The sequence below is a fragment of the Schistocerca serialis genome, chromosome 7, assembly GCF_023864345.2.
Source record: "Schistocerca serialis cubense isolate TAMUIC-IGC-003099 chromosome 7, iqSchSeri2.2, whole genome shotgun sequence".
Classification (NCBI taxonomy): Eukaryota; Metazoa; Arthropoda; class Insecta; order Orthoptera; family Acrididae; genus Schistocerca; species Schistocerca serialis.
In genome coordinates, this window is record NC_064644.1 from 88,006,285 (window position 1) to 88,029,444 (window position 23,160).

Consider the following 23,160-nt stretch of genomic DNA (forward strand, 5'->3'; position numbering starts at 1 on the left):
GATCTACAAAAGAAGTATGACAAGATTGTCAGAATGATTGAATGCTTGGACACATGAGGGAAAAACACGTATTGGAAGCACACAATTGCAAAATGTCACAGGATACGTGTACGTGGATCAACTTGGGGAGACTTAAAAACCAGGAGTATTTCGACGAATTAAACTCAGCTGACAAGCTTACTGAAGATACCCTCAAGTTTTCAAGAGTAAGATGTACCCTATCTGAAAAAAAACAGTTTTTGACCAATTATACTACCAGTAATATACCTTACATCTCAGACACATGCACATGGAGTTCATTGTTAGAAAGCTCGTAGTAGGTTTGTGACATAATGGAAAGAGTAAGTACCTTGAAATGGCAGTGGAATGCTCATGTCACTCGAAGAAAGGAAGACAGAGGCTCAAAAGAAATCTTACCTTGGAGGCCAATTTACCTAAAAGTCGGGGAAAGGCCACCAGACAGATGGGCTAGAGATTTAAGAAGTACAGCTGGTTTAATTGGCAACAGAAATGGATGAACCTCGTGGGATTCTGCTTTGCACTCCGACTGAGAGGTCACATCACCAAGTGATTGAACTGATGACCACGGCGATGCGAGAGAAAGACACCATCATAGTATGTGAAATCAGCTGCAAATAATCCATTACAGTTCAAAACAAAGAAGACTGACAGATATCGAAGCTTAACTTTAAAACGAAAGGCTGGTGGATATTGAAGCTTAATAATTTGAAAAGCCGGCCGAAGTGGCCGTGCGGTTAAAGGCGCTGCAGTCTGGAACCGCAAGACCGCTACGGTCGCAGGTTCGAATCCTGCCTCGGGCATGGATGTTTGTGATGTCCTTAGGTTAGTTAGGTTTAACTAGTTCTAAGTTCTAGGGGACTAATGACCTCAGCAGTTGAGTCCCATAGTGCTCAGAGCCATTTGAACCATTTAATTTGAAAACTACCTGAAGAGTTTCTTTTGTGTCGGTCTCTCCGTCCCAGAGAAGAATTTTTATTCACTGACGTGTAGTTCAATAGTGTACGGACTCAGTTATGTAATAAAACCAACTATCGTTTACTAGTACTTGGAATGGTAATCATTCATCCAAATTTAATTCCGAATTAATTTAATAGCCAGTAAAACCCACTCATTCCATTTGGTTATGATGTATCATAAAACTGACACATTCAACACCTAAATAATTAGTTAACTTCAAGAATCCAGTATGTCCTCCATTTAAATCATGGAATGGCGTCGGCGATTTTTGTCAGTGCCTGTAGCTTTCTTGAGGATTTAACAGCACTGGAAGTGTTCTGAGCTTGTGTCGTGGTAGCACTTGCACAAACTAATTCACTGTTTTGCGCTTTAACGGCTTGCAATGTACACTTACTAACCAAAAAAGTTAAGGATCTAGGAGGTCAAAAGAAATGAAATTCCACGCATTGAGAGGTTATGTGCTTTCATTTCAGTGAATATAAAACCAAGTTGCGTGAAAAAATTGGAAGTACCAGGACACTGCTGGTCCCTTGTGAGTAGCGCGTTACAAGTTCTTGGTGCGTGGATGCATGTTCTGATTCGGTAGAGAATAGTGTCGTGCAGACGTTATTTAATCTTATGAGGTAAGTTGTGGGTCAACTGTTGTAACTGGCACTCGATATCCCAGATACTGACGCTGGGAAGGAGTCGACATCAAAGCAGGTCCCACAAAAGATGTGTTGCGCAGAGAGCGGTGGATTTTGGTGCCCAAGGCAGTTCCTCAGCGTGATGAGAGTAGTTCAGAGACGTGGCTTCTGTCGACAAGCGTCGTACTGCTGATAGATGATGCCAGTACCTGTCTCATGAGAATTTACACATAAGGACCAGGATGTCTGTAAAGTATTGTTGTGCTATCAGAGTTCCGCAACAAGACCGGACGTGACCAGTGATATCCCATGTCGTGTCTCTAGGAATAACACGGTATTTCTCTCTTTAACGCTGGCTGGCAGAATAAGTCCTCTCACCCTAACACCACTATTTGATGCGTTCGTAACCGACGCTTTCAAGTGAACATCCCAGGTATAGGAGATAAAAAAGTTTATTGAACAGAATATCCACAAAAATATTCTCCACAATGAAACAAAAGGAAGGATGGTTTTCCAATAAGTGAAACGAAATGGATGCTAGTCCTTCAGTAAGTGAAACAAAATAAATGATGGTTCGCAAAAACAGGACCCACTTATAGTTCCAGGATCGCGAGGTAAATAAAGAAGTTAAATGATACTTCAGAGTTACAGACGCTTCAGTAAACACAATCTTAGTCTTAAGAGCTTTACGCTAAAAACAGTGACTTAAGTTTCTGTAGTCACACACTTTTTAATGAGTAGAGTCTTAAAGTCCTAATAATTTTAGGTTAACGTAAAACTAAGTTTCCCACTTCCGGCAGAAAACCGAAGTACAAATCAAAGATTCTGTCAAGAAAAATACACTTGACTACTCTTATGGTGTACTTGGCTGAAGAAGTATTGCCAGCCAACAGTAATGAAATATATAATATGATATTCCAGTCCCTGTGTTCAGAAGTACTGTGGCGACTAGAGCGTTTATCAAACACATGAGACGTATTTGCAGTTGCGAATATGGGCAACCACCAACTGGACAATGGACTTTGATTTAAAATGCCTCCCCTGCATGGGAATATACATAATGGTCACAAGAGTGTAGGTTGTAGACACATAGTGAGCTAGCGTCACAACAATAAAATTATATCGAGTCTCAATGAGTAGTTAGTCCTAGCTGAGGCGGCAGTGTCCTGTCCAGAAGTCGATGGCGATCTTCAGGTTGCTTGCTGCGACGAAACTGCTCCCCAGAGCTCGTGCACCAGCCTAAGTAGCTACCTTGTGGACGGATGCTTGTGAGCCTATTTTAGACATGGGATGTGGCGGATGCAGGAAGAGGTGCAGTTTGCCAACGACCTCTATCGTCGCTGTGTACACTGCCTGGTGACACCCTCTGCTGGTCTGCCTGCGGAGTTCCCGAGTTACAAAGCTCTTACTCGTCTGCACTGTAGGGGTTGAGCTCAGTACACGGCGCACGATAAATAAGTTATGCATGATGCCATCGGCACCTGATCTTTATGGTGCCATGGCACTATGCTTGCAGATGGTGATCAACTGAGACAGTGCAGAACCGAGATTCATTACTCAAAAGACATGACATCACTCGTCATCAGCCCATGCTTCCCAGGTGCAGCACCACCACAAAAGCAGCTGTGTGTGTCGCAGTATTAACTCCAGCCTACCAATGGCACAGTGGTTTGGTAACATGGCTCCAGCTAGTATTCACACAGTGGTGCGTAATGGCACAGGTGGCGTGAGACTATACGTGATCGCTCAGCAATATTGGTGCTTGCGTTGATTTGGGTCCCATGACTGTCACGCAGCTATGGAGTTTCTGGGCTCAGGAAGGCAATACTTAAGGTTTTGCAGGATATAAACAGCCAAACATGACTAGAGCCTGACAGAAAAACCGAGCGAGATGGCGCAGTGGTTAGCACACTGGACTCGCATTCGGGAGGACGACGGTTCAATCCCGTCTCCAGCCATCCTGATTTAGGTTTTCCGTGATTTCCCTAAATCGTTTCAGGCAAATGCCGGGATGGTTCCTTTGAAAGGGCACGGCCGATTTCCTTCCCAATCCTTCCCTAACCCGAGCTTCTGCTCCGTCTCTAATGACCCCGTTGTTGGGCGCTAATGACCTCAGTAGTTGAGCGCCCTTAAACCCCACCAAAAAAAAAGAAAAAAAGACCCCGTTGTCGACGGGACGTTAAACACTAACCACCACCACCACCACCACCACCACCACCTGACAGAAAAGACTTATTTGTCAGAAGCTGTGCAAGGTCATACTGCCACTGCTATCACGTAATGTGCATCCAGTCAGGAAAAAGGCTTGTTCGCAGCGAGACAAGTGTCTACGCGAAAAGCGTGACAAAATCTAGAATGCCATCGTGACCACTGTTGCGACTTTCCTTGCTGCAGCAGGAGAGAGTGGTGCGCCCAGCGACAGCAGGACGTAGCAGTGGCGCAAGTCGTCTTATCAGCTGAACCCCACTTCTGTGTATGGATGTATCCATGTGTGGAGAGCCCGGGAAGGACGAACGCTGTCAGGCTGTGTTCCTCATCGTGATACGGGCACAGCACCTGGCGTGACGATATGAGGTGCCACTGAGTACCCAAGAGGATCCCTTCTAGTTACATTGGCTGGTAATTTTGACAGCAGCATTTACATTTCTGATGTATTAAAGATGGTGGTTGTGCTGTGTCTTTGACGTCTCCATCAACTTGTCTTTTGACATCGTAACACAATGAGCATGTTGCTGTGCATTCTTGAACTATCCTGATACAGAGGGATTTCCTCCACTGTTACCCTGCCCAGCAAGTTCTCCAAATGTTTCACCCACTGATATCTGGTTATGGGTTGCCGAGAGACTCGTTCGCTACTACTCGCCAGCCACCATGACTGTCGAACGATGGGACATATTTGAGCCAGTTGTATTAGTGCCACTGTAGCTGCAGCTTCTGGCAGCTCTGCGGCCTAAGTTTCGCACCACGTACATCCCCAAACTCCTACAAATTATATCATTTATTCCTCCTACTACACCATACACGTAAATTAAGTACCATTTTACCTGTTTTGAAGCCATAGTACAACTGTCTCATGAATCGGTACTGTGAATGATAACGCCAACAAGTCAACCCTTTGGAACTACAATGTGTCAACCACCATTCCATTCATGTCTGGTAAACTGATGTCAAATTTTCATTAACTCATTATTCGTTTCTCTCTCCACCAACAGTAGTAATTTTTTGATAAGCTACTGGTCGATACTTGTCACAATGAACTGTAAAAAACATTTACAAAAAACATTACGATTAAAGTGCACCGTAACTGCATTAACCTTCCCCATAGCGCATTCTTTTTAAAACTGTTGCAGCAAACAACCTCTGAAAACTGCAAGGAATTGATACCTGATCGTGCTACTCAAGCATCTCGTCCATTTTCATGTGTCATTACCTTTGCGCTTGTTTCTCCAGTTAATTTATAACAAAAAATTAGCTTTACCTTTTTTTACTTGAAAAAATTAAAGACTTGCATGGTAGACATTTTCCATTCAAATTCTAATGTTTGTTAGAATGATAAGATATGATTAATTAAAACTAATAATTACACTAATATTCGACTTTATTTATCATTATTTACAAGAAAAAGTAATACAATAACAAAATTGTCATCCCAACGAAACAAACAGGGACATCCCTTGGAACTTCTGCATTCTTGTAACTCGACTATTTCTCCACAGATTGGAATACGAGTACGTTCCCAATGTAGCAGTACACAGATAGACACTTGTCACACTAGCAACTCATTTTCTTCGATTTTGTCAGCTGGAACTTGTCATTCTAAAGAGTGGAATTGTCAAATGTGTGATATTTTTAGCACAAAATGTTCCTGGACTACGTTATCCCATCGGCAAATGCTATAAAACAAGGAAACCAATTAATAAATCGCCATATTACGCCTACTGACAGCCATACATCGTTCAGCAGTTTAACGTACCTTAAAGCGTCAGTGCCATAAGCCACCGTCCAAAGTAAAAGACAGCAGCAACCGTGGACTGTTAAACATAAAACTCTTCTCGGATCATCTCGGGTTGGTGTGTTGTGCTTAAAGGCACAGTTGCAAAATGAAGGAATGCGTCAGCGTGTTAAATGAGAAGACAGAAGTATCAAAGGGACGTTGCAGGGCCCACTTCATTGGTTCCCTCCGTGGGAAGCAGCCACCAACTTATTCGAATTAGCGGCGTTGCGTTTTCTGTTGGCCATTCTACGTTGCTGTACACATTGAAGCGTAGGTGTAGGATTGTCTTTTTTTAGAATTTACTAGGATTTGAGATATTATGTTAATCAATTTTATGACTGGCTGTATCATCGTGCGGAGTTGAGAGATATGTATTTCCGGAAAGTACTATCTTTTGGTAAGTTAGAGCCGCTGTCTTTTATTTCCAACTATGATTCGAGAGTATAACATGCGAACATGTTCTCGTACGTTCTGCAGAACAAAGTTCATGTAACAAGAGGGAATGTGTCATCTTCGATGTTTGTTTTAGTACAATGTGAGCATTAATCACTTGACAAAGGCAATTACTTCTTGAATAATGAAGAAACAGTATTGAAAAGAAAGTCTCTTCTCAAGTAGCGAAAGAACAATAATATTTATAGAGGCGAAAGACTGAACGAAAAAGTTACTGCTTGTGGAAGAACTGATGACCATAAAGATTGGCTGAATACCTTTAGGAAGAAAACAAATACTGCTAGAAGCTATGACTAACTAGTAAATACACAATGCACTACGCTAGCCAGAGTTGAAGTCCTGACGGGACAGTCCGAACTTACACACAAAACGAGTTTGTCTCAGGGCAATTCAGTTTCAGGGTTCCTGCGTAGTGAAGCACAGTCAAGTCCGGGGAAGCAACAATGACAAGAGAGCCTTACACGTAGTTGCGGCGGCTCCTGACTGGTGGAATGCGACTGGATTCGGCGTCTGGCCCTGGAAGGCCACTCCGGTCGCCAGGCTGCTGTAGGCACTGTTTTCATCACGAGGGCTGCGGAGAATAATGCAGTGAGGTGACAGAAAGCGTGGGACAACGATATGCACGTAAACACAAGGCGGCAGTGTGGTGTACACGGGCCATAAAAGGGCAGCGCTTTGGCGGAACTGTCATTTGTACTCGGATGATTCATGTGAAAAGGTTTCCGACGTGATTATGGAAGCACGACAGGACTTGACAGAGTTTGGACATGGAATGGCAATTGTAAATAGACGCACGGGACATTTCATTTCGGAAATAGAGAATTCAATATTATAACCTCCCCAGAGAAAATTGTTAAAGTATTCTTATTCAAATGCTAATGGACATAGAGCTAAGTGTAACCTCCCAGCAAATAATGTTCGTCAATGACAATAAATGTGAGAACTTGCAATCTGAGCCAAGTGTAATCTGCCCACAAAAATGTAAGACAATTCAATGAAAATGAAATCTCAGTGACAATGAAAACGCAAATAGACCGAAATGTCGATCTTAGGCCCTGTTCACTAATTAAACTGAAATTCTTACCTCAGTAAAACTGCACGTCTAAATTCTGCTCTTATTCTTCGCCATAGCTTGGAGGAAATGCATCGCAAATATTCTTTGAATTTAAGTGAATTTTTTCTTTAAGGAAATGCATGGGAAATGTTCTTTCAATTCAAATGATGGTTTTCTTAAAAAATTGCTTTGAAAACAAAATTATTATTGGGGCGATTCTTGAACAAATTAATTACACTTAAATGCATTACATTATCAGATGAGCGCAATGCTGCTTCATTACCTTATTTAAAAAATATACCTCGTCCTGAATCTTGACCAGAGGCCCATGTCGACGCCCGCCGACTCCTCACACACGGCTCCGACTGTCTCGCACGCGCTGCTAGCACGAACGAACTACATGCTCTCGCGACTCGCTACGTACAACTACTTTCTCGTATATGAATCATCTCGCACGCGCTACTACTCTCCAACTGAACTGAACTCTCGCGCGGTCAAGCGCAGACTAGCAACGATAAATAACTCTCTGGTCAGAGATTCTGTCATGGCTGGCCATCGCTGGTACTGAATACCCTGCATACATACGTGTTTCAATATTCCGAAATGCACAGTCAAAAGCGTGTCGAGAATACCACATTTCAGGCGTTGCCTCTCACCAACGACAACTCGGTGTCGGACGGCCTCCGATTAACGACCGAGAGCACTGGCGTTCGCGTAGAGTTGTCAGTGCTAGCAGACAAGCAACACTGCTTGAATTAACAGCAGAAATCAATGTTGGACGTATGACGAACGTATCCGTTAGGATGCTGCGGCGAAATTTGGCGTTACGGGCTGTGGCAGCGAACGACCCACTCGAGTGCCTTTGCTAACAGCACGCTTGCAGCTTGTCTCCTGGGCTCGTGACCATATCGGTTGGGCCCTAGACGACTGGTAAACTGTGGCCTAGTCAGACTAGTCCCGATTTCAGTTGGTAAGAGCTGATGGTAGGGTTAGAGTATTACGCAGACCTCACGAAACCGCGTACCCAAGTTGTCGACGAGACACTGTGCAAGCGGGTGGTGCCTCTGTAATGATTTTGGCTGTTTTTTGTATGGAATGGACTCGGTCCTCTGGTCCAACTGAACCGATCATTGATCGGAAATGGTTATGTTCGCGTACTTGGAGACCATTTGAAGCCATTTATGGACTTAATATTCCCAAACAACGATGGACTTTCGTGGATGACAATGCGCATTGTCACTGGGCTACAGTCGTTCGCGATTGGTTTGGAGATCACGCTGGCGAAATCGAGCGAATGATTTGGCCACCCAGATCACCCGCCACGAATCCCGTCTAACATTTATGGGACGTAATGGAGAAGTCAGTTCGTGCACAAAATGCTGCACCGGCCACACTTTTGCAATTACGCACGGCTATAGTGGCAGCATATTCCTGCTGGGGACTTGCGACCACACGTCGAGCTGCAGCACTACGTCGGGAGAGAGGAGGTCTGGATCGACATTACGAGGAATGCCACGACTTTTGTCACTGGACTGCCGTCTGGTGGCCGGGCGGGTCGTCGCCGTGGCCGTATTGCGTCTGCCTACAGTGAGTCTGGCCCCTGTCAGCTGCGTGAATGCTTCCCTCGGGTGTAATGTTGGTTGCCACCTGGGTAGGCGTAACACGTACCTATAGCAAACATGAGATGTTCCAAGGAGAGTTTTACGTTTGACAGCGCGTGTTTGTTGCTATGTTTTTGCTTCTGACGGAGCCCCGCGGCAAAGAAGCTTTAATGTATGTCATAGTGCAGGACGCTAATGTTCAGTTCTGCGATCTATTGTTTGTTCACTTGTTTTATAGCATTTGACGGTGGGATAACGTTGTCCCGAAACACACGAATGACAACTGGCGGTATAGCACTGTCGGTACCGATAAGCAACACCCGCTGTCCTGCCAGGTGCTAAAGTGTTAACGGCCCGCAGTGTACACAGGTGGAGGAGCAGCGGCGGCTGCAGCGAGCGAGCGCCCGCGGGCAGCGCCGGCTGAAGAACACGTTCGGCTGGGCGCGCATCGACGTGCTGGCGCAGCTGGTGGTGTGCGTGCTGCTCGCGTCCTTCTGCTTCTCGCTGGTGGTGGAGGCGGTGCAGACGCTGGTGCACATCGGCCACCAGGATGAGATGCACCACCCGCTGCTGGTGCTCGCCATGGGCGCCGCGGGCCTGCTGCTCAACGGCCTCTGCTACCTGCTCATCGGCGGTACGCGGCCTCGCCTCGCCTCGCCTCGCCTCGCCTCGCCTCATCTCCTAGCGCTCTCTCTCTCTCTCTCTCTCTCTCTCTCTCTCTCTCTCTCTCTCTGGCCCTCGTCAATGCTGCGCACCGTCTGCGTACACACATACGAGGGCAGTTCAATAAGTAATGCAACACTTTTTTTTTTTCGGCCAATTTTGGTTGAAAAAACCGGAAATTTCTTGTGGAATATTTTCAAACATTCCCGCTTCATCTCGTATAGTTTCATTGACTTCCGACAGGTGGCAGCGCTGTGCGGAGCTGTTAAAATGGCGTCTGTAACGGATGTGCGTTGCAAACAACGGGCAGTGATCGAGTTTCTTTTGGCGGAAACCCAGGGCATCTCAGATATTCATAGGCGCTTGCAGAATGTCTACGGTGATCTGGCAGTGGACAAAAGCACGGTGAGTCGTTGGGCAAAGCGTGTGTCATCATCGCCGCAAGGTCAAGCAAGACCGCCTGATCTCCCGCGTGCGGGCCGGCCGTGCACAGCTGTGACTCCTGCAATGGTGGAGCGTGCGAACACACTCGTTCGACATGATCGACGGATCACCATCAAACAACTCAGTGCTCAACTTGACATCTCTGTTGGTAGTGCTGTCACAATTGCTCACCAGTTGGGATATTCAAAGGTTTGTTCTCACTGGGTCCCTCGTTGTCTAACCGAACACCATAAAGAGCAAAGGAGAACCATCTGTGCGGAATTGCTTGCTCGTCATGTGGCTGAGGGTGACAATTTCTTGTCAAAGATTGTTACAGGCGATGAAACATGGGTTCATCACTTCGAACCTGAAACAAAACGGCAATCAATGGAGTGGCGCCACACCCACTCCCCTACCAAGAAAAAGTTTAAAGCCATACCCTCAGCCGGTAAAGTAATGGTTACAGTCTTCTGGGACGCTGAAGGGGTTATTCTGTTCGATGTCCTTCCCCATGGTCAAACGATCAACTCTGAAGTGTATTGTGCTACTCTTCAGAAATTGAACAAACGACTTCAGCGTGTTCGTAGGCACAAAAATCTGAACGAACTTCTCCTTCTTCATGACAACGCAAGACCTCACACAAGTCTTCGCACCCGAGAGGAGCTCACAAAACTTCAGTGGACTGTTCTTCCTCATGCACCCTACAGCCCCGATCTCGCACCGTCGGATTTCCATATGTTTGGCCCAATGAAGGACGCAATCCGTGGGAGGCACTACGCGGATGATGAAGAAGTTATTGATGCAGTACGACGTTGGCTCCGACATCGACCAATGGAATGGTACCGTGCAGGCATACAGGCCCTCATTTCAAGGTGGCGTAAGGCCGTAGCATTGAATGGAGATTACGTTGAAAAATAGTGTTGTGTAGCTAAAAGATTGGGGAATAACCTGGTGTATTTCAATGCTGAATAAAACAACCCCTGTTTCAGAAAAAAAATGTGTTGCATTACTTATTGAATTGCCCTCGTACATTTGGGTTGGATACTTCACGACTGCGTGCGTAAACGTACGCACGTGCTTACCCCACGGCGGCTGTTTTCTTGCTACTCCCACTGCTAGCTAAAGATAAAATTCTCCAGTTTTCATTAGTTCTGCATATATAGCGCAAGCCATAGCACGGTGCGTGGCGGAGGGTGCCCTGTACCACTACCAGTTGTTTCCTTTCTTCTTCGACTCTCATACAGAGCGAGGGAAAAGCGATTGTCTATATGCCTCCTTATTAACCCTTACTTCTCGTATTATCTTCGAGGTCCTTTCGCGCAGTGCATATTGACGGCTGGAGAATCGTTCGGCAGTCAGCTTGTTCTTTTAAAATTGTAAAAAAACTTTACTATTATCTTGAATAAATATCTGAACTGCGGAATGGGTACTTAACTTGAGTTATCGTGTTGCGTGTCGTAAGTACAAGTGGTGTACGTACCCTGTGTTATTGTTAGCAAAACTTTACACGAATTGCTTGGGCAACGCAACTCCCAACACCAATGGAGAAATACAGTCACTGCGAAATGCACTACTGGCCACTAAAATTACTACACCACGAAGATGACGTGCTACAGAAGCGATATTTAACCGAAAGGAAAAAGATGCTGCGATATGCAAATGATTAGCTTTTCAGAGCATTCACACAAGGTTGGCACCGGTGGCGACACCTAGAACGTGGTGACATGAGGAAAGTCTCCAACCAATTTCTCATACACAAACAGCAGTTTACCAGCGTTGCCTGGTGAAACGTTGTTGTGATGCCTTGTGTAAGGAGGAGAAATGCGTACCATCACGTTACCCACGTCGATAAAGGTCGGATTGTAGCCTATCGCGATTGCAGTTCATCGTTCCGCGACATTGCTGCTCGTCTTGGTCGAGATCCAATGACTGTTAGCAGAATATGGAATCGGTGGGTTGAGGAGGGTAATACGGAACGACGTGCTAGATCCCAACGGTCTCGTATCACTAGCAGTCGACATGACAGGCATCTTATCCGCACGGCTGTAACGGATCGTGCACCCACGTCTCGATCCCTGAGTCAACAGATGGAGACGTTTGCAAGACAACAACCATCTGCACGAACAGTTCGACGAAGTTTGCAGCAGCATGGACTATCAGCTCGGAGCCCAGGCTGCGGTTACCCTTGATGCTGCATCACAGACAGGAGCGCCTGCGATGGTGTACTCGACGATGAACCTGGGTGCACGAACGGCAAAACGTCATTTTTTCGGATTAACCCAGGTTCTGTTTACAGCATCATGATAGTCGTATCCGTGTTTGGCGACATCGCGGTGAACGCACATTGGAAGCGTGTATTCGTCATCGCCATACTGGCGTACCACCCGGTGGGATGGTATGGGATGCCACTGATTACACATCTCGGTCACCTCTTCTTCACATTGACGGCGCTTTGAACAGTGGACGTTACATTTGAGATGTGTTACGGCCCGTGGCTCTACCCTTCATTCGATCCCTGCGAAACCCCACATTTCAGCAGGATAATGCACGACCGCATGTTGCAGGTCCTGTACGGGCCTCTATGGATACAGAAAATGTTCGACTGCTGCCCTGGCCAGCACATTCTCCAGATCTCTCACCAGTTGAAAACGTCTGGTCAATGGTGGCCGAGCAACTGGCTGGTCACAATACGCCAGTCACTACTCTTGATGAACTGTAGTATCGTGTTGAAGCTGCATGGGCAGCTATACCTGTACACGCCATCCAAGCTCTGTTTGACTCAATGCCCAGGCGTATCAAGGCCGTTGTTACGGCGAGAGGTGGTTGTTCTGGGTACTGATTTCTCAAGATCTATGCACCCAAATTGCGTGAAAATGTAATCACATGTCAGTTCTAGTGTAATATATTTGTCCAATGAATACCCGTTTATTATCTGCATTTCTTCTTGATGCAGCAATTTTAATGGCCAGTAGTGCACATTCAGCCCATTAGGCACTGAATCATCTGGCCCTATTCAAAACTGACGGCCGCGAGATGTATATGAAATGTCTGCGCTGTTGGCGCCTCCACTGGTCATCGGGGCTCAGTTCGAAGCGGAACTCATGACTGAAGATAGTTCTACCCCCGTCGATGAGATTCTAGGCCGAAGACGTGTCTGGATATGCCCCGGACAGCGCTGGCACTCCAGCCTGGCGGCTGCCAATTGGCCCGGAAAGCGAGAGCGGTGGTCTGGCGCGGCGTTTCTTTTTACAGCAGGACCCCCCCTCCGTGGCTGTCATCCGTGGGCTCCTTACAGCACGGCGGTACGCCAACGACATTCTACGCCCCGTTTCGTCGCTCTTAGTGGTAAGCCATCCTGGGCTAACATTTGAGCAAGATGATGCCTGCCCGCACGTGGCAAGTTTTTTTACTTCTTGTGTTTGTGCTTGCCAAATCCTGTATCGACCAGCAATGTCGCCATATTTCTTACCAACTGAGTATGTTCTGGGCATTATGGGCAGAGACCTCCAACTCTGGATTTTGACGCTCCGACGAGCCAGTTTGACAGACTTTGGCACGATATCCCCTCAGCGGGACATCAAACAATTTTGTCAATCAATGCCAATCCGAATAACTGCTTGCACGAGGGCCGGAGGCAGACAAACGCTTCATTGACTTGCTCAATTTGTGAAGCTATTTCTCTCTAATAAATCTTCCATTTTTTCTGAAATTGTAATAATTTGCCTTTGTCAGTACATGTACAGCGTATTTCAAATGTCCGGGAGCACTTTCTAAACTTTATTGTAACCGAATGAGTAGCATTACAAAATAACAATACACATTTCAAAAAGTGAGCTTGTAAGTTTCTTCAGCAACTTTCACTTCACATACACTGAATGAATGTGGGGACCATGTGTGATCCCACAAACGTCCACGCGATAATAGAACTCTTGCCACACATAGGCCAACACGTCTTCAGAGATTGTGGCTGTTGCTTGTTTAATTCTCCTTTTCAATTCCTCATCATCACCTGGAAGAGGAGGGACACAAACAAGGTCCCTTACATAACTCAATAAAAAGAAATCACAAGGAGTAATATTCAGGGACCTAGGAGGCCACTTTAACACACATTTGTCTGTTGCTCTACCATGGCCAATTTGTTCGGATATGCCCTAAATCACGATGAAAATGTGGGAGTGCACCATCTAACTGAAGGACACATTTCTCTGTTTCTGTTTGCAACAAAGGCATTAACCGGTTCTGTAATATCTGAAAGAACGACCCCCCATGAACAGTTTGTTCTTCAAAGGAGGAAGGCCCGTAAAGTTTCTTGTCAGACACGGCACAGAAATCCATGCCCTTCGTAGAATCTCTCTCGCTTTCAACAATTTTAGACGGGTTTTCTGTTCACCCAAATCCTACAACTGTGCCTGTTTATTTTCCCATTCGTACGAAATGTTGTCTCGCCGACAAAATTACCGTATTCACAAAACCATCATCTTCGATTTGCAATGCACAGAAAAACTCGAGCCGTTGTCTTTAGGGTATAATTTTTTAACTAACTGTAGTCTGTATGGTCTCATGTTTCAAGTTTTTACACAAAACACGCCACGCAGTCATTGCTGACATGTCCAACTCACGCGATGCTCTGCGTAGACACTTTGGCGGACTCATTGTGAAAGGTTCTCTCCCTTGTTCAATGTAATTTCCATTCGCACCTGGCCGACCTCTTCTTTTCTTGTCACACAAACATCCAGTTTCAAGGAACTTTATATGCCATCAGTAGGCTGCCTTTCTGGCTGGTGCTGTTCTCTCGTACTTCATCCTAAATTTTCGTTGGTCGTCCGTTGCAGTCTTTGTTTTCTCAAGTTCTTGACGCATTAAGCCCTCTCAGCTCCATATTCATTATGATACCATGTAACGAACATACGTGGAAATACATGTCACACCTACAATGAAGAAAACAATTTAAAAGTTTACCCTTCAAATTATATATTCGTCTGTGATGCTCCGTGTTTTTTTTTTAAGTGTACATGGAGCTGAAACTATTTCTGACAAGGTCTCGCTTGGGCATAGGTGTTTTTGGTCCTGACAACTGCATGTTTTGTTGCAAGTTCTAAGTTTTTGGTTAGCGAACGTTTTATAAATACTTCTGAACTTTTTAATTTTCATCTTTTATTGCTTGATGTTCTATAACAAACGCCCGTCGCTCTTTATGTTGCTTAATCTTAACTGCTGACATCTGATGACGGCAGTAGCAGAAACCAGTGTAATAAATACAGAAATTTGTTAAGCAATGTAAATGGTTTTATTCAGGGCTTCATTTTGGCCGCATCGCATTACCTCCCATGGAATATTTTCTAACTTACTCGAACACGTCGCCGTCGGATATTTAAAACAATACACGTGTATTAAACCGCAACGCAGCTATAATTTGCCGCAATGGCGGTTTACTGCCCACAGCTCACATCGGAGCTGGCAAGCACGTAACCTCTTTCCTCTCGCTGCAAACAATGACAGCCGAAGCTGTCTCGAGGCTAGGAATGACGGTTATCGCTAAACAGCCGGTTTTCGCTTATATGTTTGTTTCGACGCCAGTTTAACCAGACTGTTAAAACTGCACAAAATAACTGGTTTCTGAAATAACCGATTTTCGGTTTTTATTCCCAATATTTCTTGTAACAGACGTAGAAATCGAACAAAGGTTGAACAAATTTTGACACTCTCATTTTCAAGATACATAGCATCAAATATTAAATTGAATAGGCAAATAAAAGAAGATTTTCTCCGCCCACCATTTGCTGCTTTTCTCGAATAGTAATAAGTGTTCGACTCTTGTAATAAAATCACCAATATTCCCCAAGTGATCCTGATTTTTTTTTTTTTTTTTCAAACTCTCCTTAGAAATTATTTTGTAATCGGGGATCATACCACCATTTACACAGTACGCGTAATTAGTGCTTAAGGGTGAAAACTGAGGATGAAGAACTCTGTTTTTCGTGTTAATTTGTCCGTTTCCAAGGGCTACTAGCAGATCAGCTACTTTCTATTTTTATTGTAACTATGAATAAACCATTAAGTTTTAATTTTTCTCCTTATATTGTCACAAGTTCGTAGCGACTAGCCAGTTTTTAACCTACGAAAGCAACTGGAGCATTGTGTTTCATTGATATCGCAGTTCGTAAAAAAATTCTTGCAGGCTATGGATGTTTCCATTCTGTAATACACCTAATGTCAATGTGAAACTGCCATGAAGACCAAATGGGGCAAGTGCTAACAGGCCACGCCACGTGGTAACACGTGCATTATTGTGTCAGCAAGGATGTGCTAATTCTAATGACGTGTTTCTTGTTCGTTTCTGTCGGCAGTTCTATTAAAGTAGCACTAATAGTTTTCCCCATTTTTTAATTAAAGCAATATTTCAAAGCAATGCAAATTTTACGAATAAAAATTACTCTTTCTTCAAAAAAGCTTTACTTAGCAACTAAAAATCTTAGCACCGCTGCTATGGCTAAGTGACATTCCTATTTTTTGCGTGGTTATTAGTAAAAAATAAAAGCACCTGTTACAACTGAGACCAAACAAATACCGAAAATTTCTGGTTATTCAGAACTAAAGTACCGGTAGTGATTATAACTGGCCGGATATTCTCATCCCTACGTCGATGCTAACATACAATGATATTCTTATTTTAGTTCAACTTTTACATGTAGTCACTTGTTAATTGATGACGATTTTGCCTAGTAACGTAGACACTGCTTATTTAATTTACGAGCTGCAAATACAAACACACTGCAAACGAGCCATTTATTTATTTACACACTACTTTCACAATCTTGCTGCTCTTCCACTTTAAAATTAACGCGAGCCTATTCATTTTATCTCCTGTGCACTTGTTTTCATTGTATATCTGCTCAGCTTAGGGGCTTGCAACAAGAAAATGTAGCTTTGTACTGGTTAAGTTATAAAAAGTGTAAAAATGTCGTAGATATATTTTATTCGGTTGGTTATATTTTACATTTAGAAGCTTAATTATCTCCTGTATATTAAAAACTTGTGACCTCTTTTCCTCTCACTGTTATGAAAGTTACGAAAGACAAACTGTGACAGGAATATTACGTACAACCAGTCTCCATAGCTGTGTGAAGTGGGGTGGAGAGGAGAAGCAGCCGCAGGGTCACGATGGGGCCATGTCTTTCTCTCCATGTTGTATTGCCGCGCGCCAGTCAGCTGCTATGATACAAATGGCTCACGGAATTCACGTTTTATGAAGGCGTATCATAGAGGCGTTAGTGTTCCAATGTCTTGCTTATTTGTAGTAATAAATGGGACCTTAAATACTCCAGTCCTAATATAACTGAATGAGCAGAAGACAAATAATATTTAAAGCACTTATTAAACACCTGAGTCCATGTCTGGAGTCACATCGTGTTTTGTTTTTTCCTAACTCTTCGGGAAGTCGGAATTGTGCGTGACTCTGACTAGGAATTATGTATATCTTCAGCGAGCAGCTGCATGCTACTGTTTGAACGTTGCATCTATCAGCAGTTGGAAACATGACGTCATAGTCACAAACACTACCGTCTTGTGCCAATATGTATAGAGTACAACTAGGAGCAAAGTGGCAGTGCTATGGGAACAAATGTTGCCGCCTGTTGTTCGCATTAAATTTTATGGTTTTATTTTTTTATTATAAGGTATTATGTTTTAAGAACCTGAATTTCAGAACAGTGTTTTGTAAAAAAAATTATTTCTTACTGTACTTTTAATCACAAGTTTTGAAAAATCGAAACCTGTCACTTTTATGGTTGGGCGGGTGGAGGAGGGGGGGGGGGGGGAGGGTTGTACGGTTGAAGAGATGCATTCTGGCACCCAAATTTTCTTGAATCAATCACTGGTTTTATTCACAAAACATTCGCAATGGTCATGCACTCATACAGGAAATGTGCACTGATCAGCCAAACCATCGTGACCACTGCCCACTGCGACTTTGTATGCCGCCTGGGGGCGTTGCGACTGCACGTGACGCGGTAACGAAAGTGTGTAAGGGGAGCAGACACAGACGGGGGGTATGGGCTGCAAATGGGGAAATACATTGAGATAAGCGACTCTGACAATGGACATTATTGTTACGCAGAGCCTGTGAACGAGTACCTCGGAAATGGCGAAGCTGATCGAATGCGCACTTGCTACTCTCGTGAGCATTTACGGAAAGAGGTAGGGCAGTGAAACTAATGGTTAAACGGTTAGACGTCCAAGACTCTTCATCGAATGTGGGGTACGGAGGTTCGTCTGTTCTGAAAAGTAGGATAGATGGTGAGATGTGGCGTCTCTGCCGAAAAAGCATAATGCTGGTGCACGCACAAGTATTTCGGAGCACGCCGTTCGTCGTAAACTGTTGAAAATGGAGATCTGCAGCAGACCACCCCAACGTGTTCAGATGTTGACCCAGCGACATCGTCAATTACGGTTGCAGTGGGCACGGGACCATCGAAGTTCGACTGTTGATCAAAGGAACCGTGTCGGCTCTTCAGGTGAATCACGTTTTCGCTACACTAGGTCGACGGTCATCTCCACAAACGCCGTCATGGTGGTGAACGACGGACCGAAACGTGCAGCACCCCACGCACGCAGGCTGATGGGAGCGGTATTATGCTGTGGAAGACGGCAAATCATCGAGTAAAACTGAAATGATATCAGGTGTTCCTCAGGGAAGCGTCCTGGGACCTCTGCTGTTGCTGATCTATATAAATGGCCTGGGTGACAATCTGAGCAGTTCTCTTAGGTTGTTCGCAGATGATGCTGTAATTTACCGTCTAGTAAGGTCATCCGAAGACCAGTATCAGTTGCAAAGCGATTTTGAAAAGATTGCTGTATGCTGTATGGTGTGGCAGGTGGTAGTTGACGCTAAATAACGAAAAGTGTGAGGTGATCCACATGAGTTCCAAAAGAAACCCGTTGGAATTCGGTTACTCGATAAATAGTACAAATCTCAAGGCTGTCAATTCAACTAAGTACCTGGGTGTTAAAATTACGAACAACTTCAGTTGGAAAGACCACATAGATAATATTGGGGGAAGGCGAGCCAAAGGTTGCGTTTCATTGGCAGGACACTTAGAAGATGCAACAAGTCCACTAAAGAGACAGCTTACACGACACTCGTTCGTCCTCTGTTAGAATATTGCTGCGCGGTGTGGGATCCTTACCAGGTGAGATTGACGGAGGACATCGAAAGGGTGCAAAAAAGGGCAGCTCGTTTTGTATTATCACGTAATAGGGTAGAGTGTGTGGCAGATATGATACGCGAGTTGGGATGGAAGTCATTAAAGCAAAGACGTTTTTCGCCGCGGCGAGATCTATTTACGAAATTTCGGTCACCAACTTTCTCTTCCGAATGCGAAAATATTTTGTTGAGCCCAGCCTACATAGGTAGGAATTATCATCAAAATAAAATAAGAGAAATCAGAGCTCGAACGAAAGGTTTAGGCGTTCGTTTTTCCCGCGCGCTGTTCGGCAGTGGAATGGTAGAGAGATAGTATGATTGTGGTTCGATGAACCCTCTGCCAAGCACTTAAATGTGAATTGCATAGTAATCATGTAGTTGTAGATGCAGATGTAGAAGACATTCTCCTGCGCTTGCACGGGACCTGTGCTAATAATCGAAGACACGCTGATAGCTGCGAACCACATGTAATCCCTTCATGCTCGATGTGGGGGATTATGGTGAACTCTCGTTGATGTCTCGGCGACCAAATTCGCCTGATGTAAATCCTACGGAACCCATCTGAGTCGCTATTGGGCGTCATCACTGTAAATCTGCGGCCTGTTATTTACGCGAATTACATGACCTGTGTGTAGACATCTAATGCCACGTATCTCCACAAACCTACCAATAAACTGTTGGATCTCTGACACGGAGAATTTAATTCCAAAGACAAACAAGCTATTAAGCAGGTGGTCATGATGTCACTGTTAAAAAATATATCGGCGCAACCACTTGTTTATAGTGTAAAACACTAAGATTGACGCGTTTCGGAAGTCAAGCTTCGATCATCAGAATAATAAAAAGTAAAAGAACCTGTTAAAACTCGCTAAAATGGAACATGCACCCGGCACAATAAAATTGATAATAAAATTAAAACATCGTGGCTACTTCCCTTGTTGCAGCCGTGTCTTCCAAGGTGCATCTCCACGTAGTCGTCAAAATATAAAAAAAACTCTAAAATGGTGTCGCCTATGGTGTTCAACATGTAACCACATGGCTCTCTCCTCTATCGTCGTAAACCGCCCGTGCGTCTTCGTTGATACCACATATCACGTAGCCAAACACGACACTGAGAGCTGGGGTCTATAAAATTCAGTGTAACACGTGCAAGGCAAGCTATGTAGGCCAAACTGGTAGGTCCTTTAAAGTACGTTACAAAGAACATAGCGGTGCTTTCCGGCTTAATAATTTCGAAAAGTCAGCTGCAGCCACGCATATTTGGCGAACGGGACACCCCATATTGGGAATAGATCAGGATCTCGTTATTTTACATAGACAGGACAAAGGCAAAAAACTGGATCTACTAGAACAGCTGGAAATTACGATACATAGCGCGGATAAGCAGAACACACTGAATGACACAGCTAACTGGTGATACAAATAACTTTTTCAAACATTTGACTGGCTTGTTTTAGTAACTACATTTTTAGCAATTGGCAGGATACCATCATTTCATGAGGTCCTTGGAACATGTATACGTTATCTGTTTCTATAGACATCTCTGTGACTTCCTTGTTTACTTGCGCGTGAGCTCATTCGCGTTTCAGTGTCGTGTTTGGCTACGTGGTGTGTGGTATCAACGAAAACGCACGGGCGGTTTACGACGATAGAGGAGAGAGCCATGTGGTTAGATGTTGAACACCATAGGCGCCACCATTTTAGAGTTTTTTTATATTTTGACGACTACGTGGAGATGCACCTTGGAAGACACGGCTGCAACAAGGGAAGTAGCCACGATGTTTTAATTTTATTATCAATTTTATCGTGCCGGGTGCATGTTCCATTTTAGCGAGTTTAACAGGTTCTTTTACTTTTTATTATTCTGATGATGGAAGCATGACTTCCGAAACGCGTCAATCTTACAAGGGAACCTCCCCATCGCACCCCCCTCAGATTTAGTTATTAGTTGGGACAGTGGATAGGCCTTGAAAAACTGAACACAGATCAATCGAGAAAACAGGAAGAAGTTGTGTGGAACTATGAAAAAAAATAAGCAAAATATACAAACAGAGTAGTCCATGCGCAAGATAGGCCACATCAAGGAGAGTGTGAGTTCAGGATCGCCGTGGTCCCATGGTTAGCATGTGCAGCCGCGGAACGAGACGTCCTTGGTTCAAGACGCCGGCACGATAACTCAGCATGTTCGGTCAGAGGGTTAGCTGCCCTCTGTAATAAAAAAAACTGAGTTAATGGATCATCAACGAACTAAAACGGATGTCGTAAGACGTCCGCCCCGAGCACATGCAACGAACAAAAGCGGACAAAATGAGATTAAAAAAAAAGTCTTCCCTCGAGTGAAAAGTTTACTTTCTTTATTTTCGCGAAGTTATGATCTGTCCGTTCGCAAAACACAGACACTAAACTCATTACAGTGAACAGAGACGTCAATGAACGAACGGACAGATCATAACTTCGCGAAAATAAAGAATGTACATGTTTCGCTCGATGGAAGACTTGAACCTAGGACCTCTCGTTTCGCAGCTGCTCACGCCTACCACGGGACCACGGCGCTCCTCAGCTCACACTACCCTTGATGTTGCCTATCTTGCACACGGACTACTCAATTTGTATATTTTGCTTATTTTTTTTCATAGTTGCACACAACTTCTTCCTGTTTTCTCGATTGATCTGTGTTCAGTTTTTCAAGGCCTATCCACTGTGCCAACTTATAACTAAATCTGAGGGGGGTGCGATGGGGAGCTTCCCTTGTTAATGTTTTACACTATAAACAAGTGGTTGAGCCGATATATTTTTTAACATTGACATTCACAACCACGACCTCTCATCCAGTATGGATAAAATCAAAATGGGCATGATGTTTTTGGCTCCATCAGCGTATTTCCTTAATTAACACTGTAGAAGTAGACTTACAAAATGTAGTGTGTCACCGTGCTAGGAAGCAGAGAGAGACGCGGAGCTGTTGTTGCGCCGGCAGGGTATACGTTCCACCAGGCGAGCTTCCTGCAGGTGACGCCGAGCGGCGACGTGGTTCTGGCGCACGCCGTGACGCGGCGCTCGGTGCAGCAGGGCCGCCGCCGGCTGTCGTCGCAGGCTCGCCAACCTCCGCTGCCGCCGCCACAGCAGCAGCCCAGGCAGGGGCCGCGGGAGATGTGCCGCGACACGCTGGGTGAGTCAGCTGTCACCAGCAGTTTCAATACAGCTATGATTATAATAATAACTATAAAACATACAGGGTGAACTTCAATAAAAAATACTGCAGGGAAGGATTCCTGACTACAAACGGAGGGAAAAAGGTATTATGAACATGTATGCGAAAAATAGGTGTGCGTGCAACAACTGTGAGTCTTCCAGGAGCTCAGCACACAGCTACATCGGATCCACGTCACAATAGATGTTTAAAGTGGCCTCATGGGATGCAATGAACATGTTGCATCGAGGGTTGCTCCACTCTTTCACACATTCCAGTCTCTCTCTGAATAGTGTCACAGGTGTTATGAACACGCTGTTATATGGTCTGCACATATATGCTGTATACAATGCTTTTCAGATGCCCACAGAGGTAAAAATCTAGGTGGTTTAAGTCCAATGATGTAGCAGGCCATGCTACAGGGCCTCCACATCTTATCCAACGTCTGGGGATGATGATGTTCGTGTTGACGAGTTTTAAGGTGGAATTGGGGTGGTGTTACATCATGCAGAAACCACATAACCTCTTATATTGCCAAAGACACATTCTCAAGCAGCCCAGGCAGAGTATTCTGCAGTAAGTCCAGGTACAATCCTTTCTCAGGTTCCAGGATGAGATTTCACTCTGCAGCGGAGTGTGTGCTGATATGAAACTTACTGGCAGATTAAAACTGTGTGCCGGACTGAGACTCGAACTCGGGACCTTTGCCTTTCGCGGGCAAGTGCTTCACCAACTCATTCTGGAAACATCCCCCAAGCTGTGGCTAAGCCATGTCTCCGCAATATCCTTGCTTTGAGGAGTGCTAGTTCTGCAGAGTTCGCAGGAGAGCTTCTGTAAAGTTTGGAAGGTAGGAGACGAGGTACTGGCAGAAGTAAAGCTGTGAGGACGGGGGCATGAGTCGTGCTAGGGTAGCTCAGTTGGTGAAGCACTTGCCCGCGAAAGGCACAGGTGCCGAGTTCGAGTCTCGGTCCGGCAC

At 44.8% G+C, this 23,160-nt stretch overlaps 1 protein-coding gene across 6 annotated transcripts in view; it reads left to right on the forward strand.

Moving 5' to 3' along the window:
* The window catches only part of LOC126412113 (zinc transporter 1), a 652,968-nt gene that overhangs the window by 562,512 nt on the left and 67,296 nt on the right, over nt 1–23,160 (forward strand). For all 6 annotated transcript variants that reach the window (XM_050081545.1, XM_050081547.1, XM_050081550.1 and 3 more), the window contains 2 exons: nt 9,067–9,340; nt 21,972–22,163. In XM_050081545.1, coding sequence (XP_049937502.1) covers nt 9,067–9,340; nt 21,972–22,163 — 466 coding nt within the window. The remainder of the gene's footprint in view (nt 1–9,066; nt 9,341–21,971; nt 22,164–23,160) is intronic.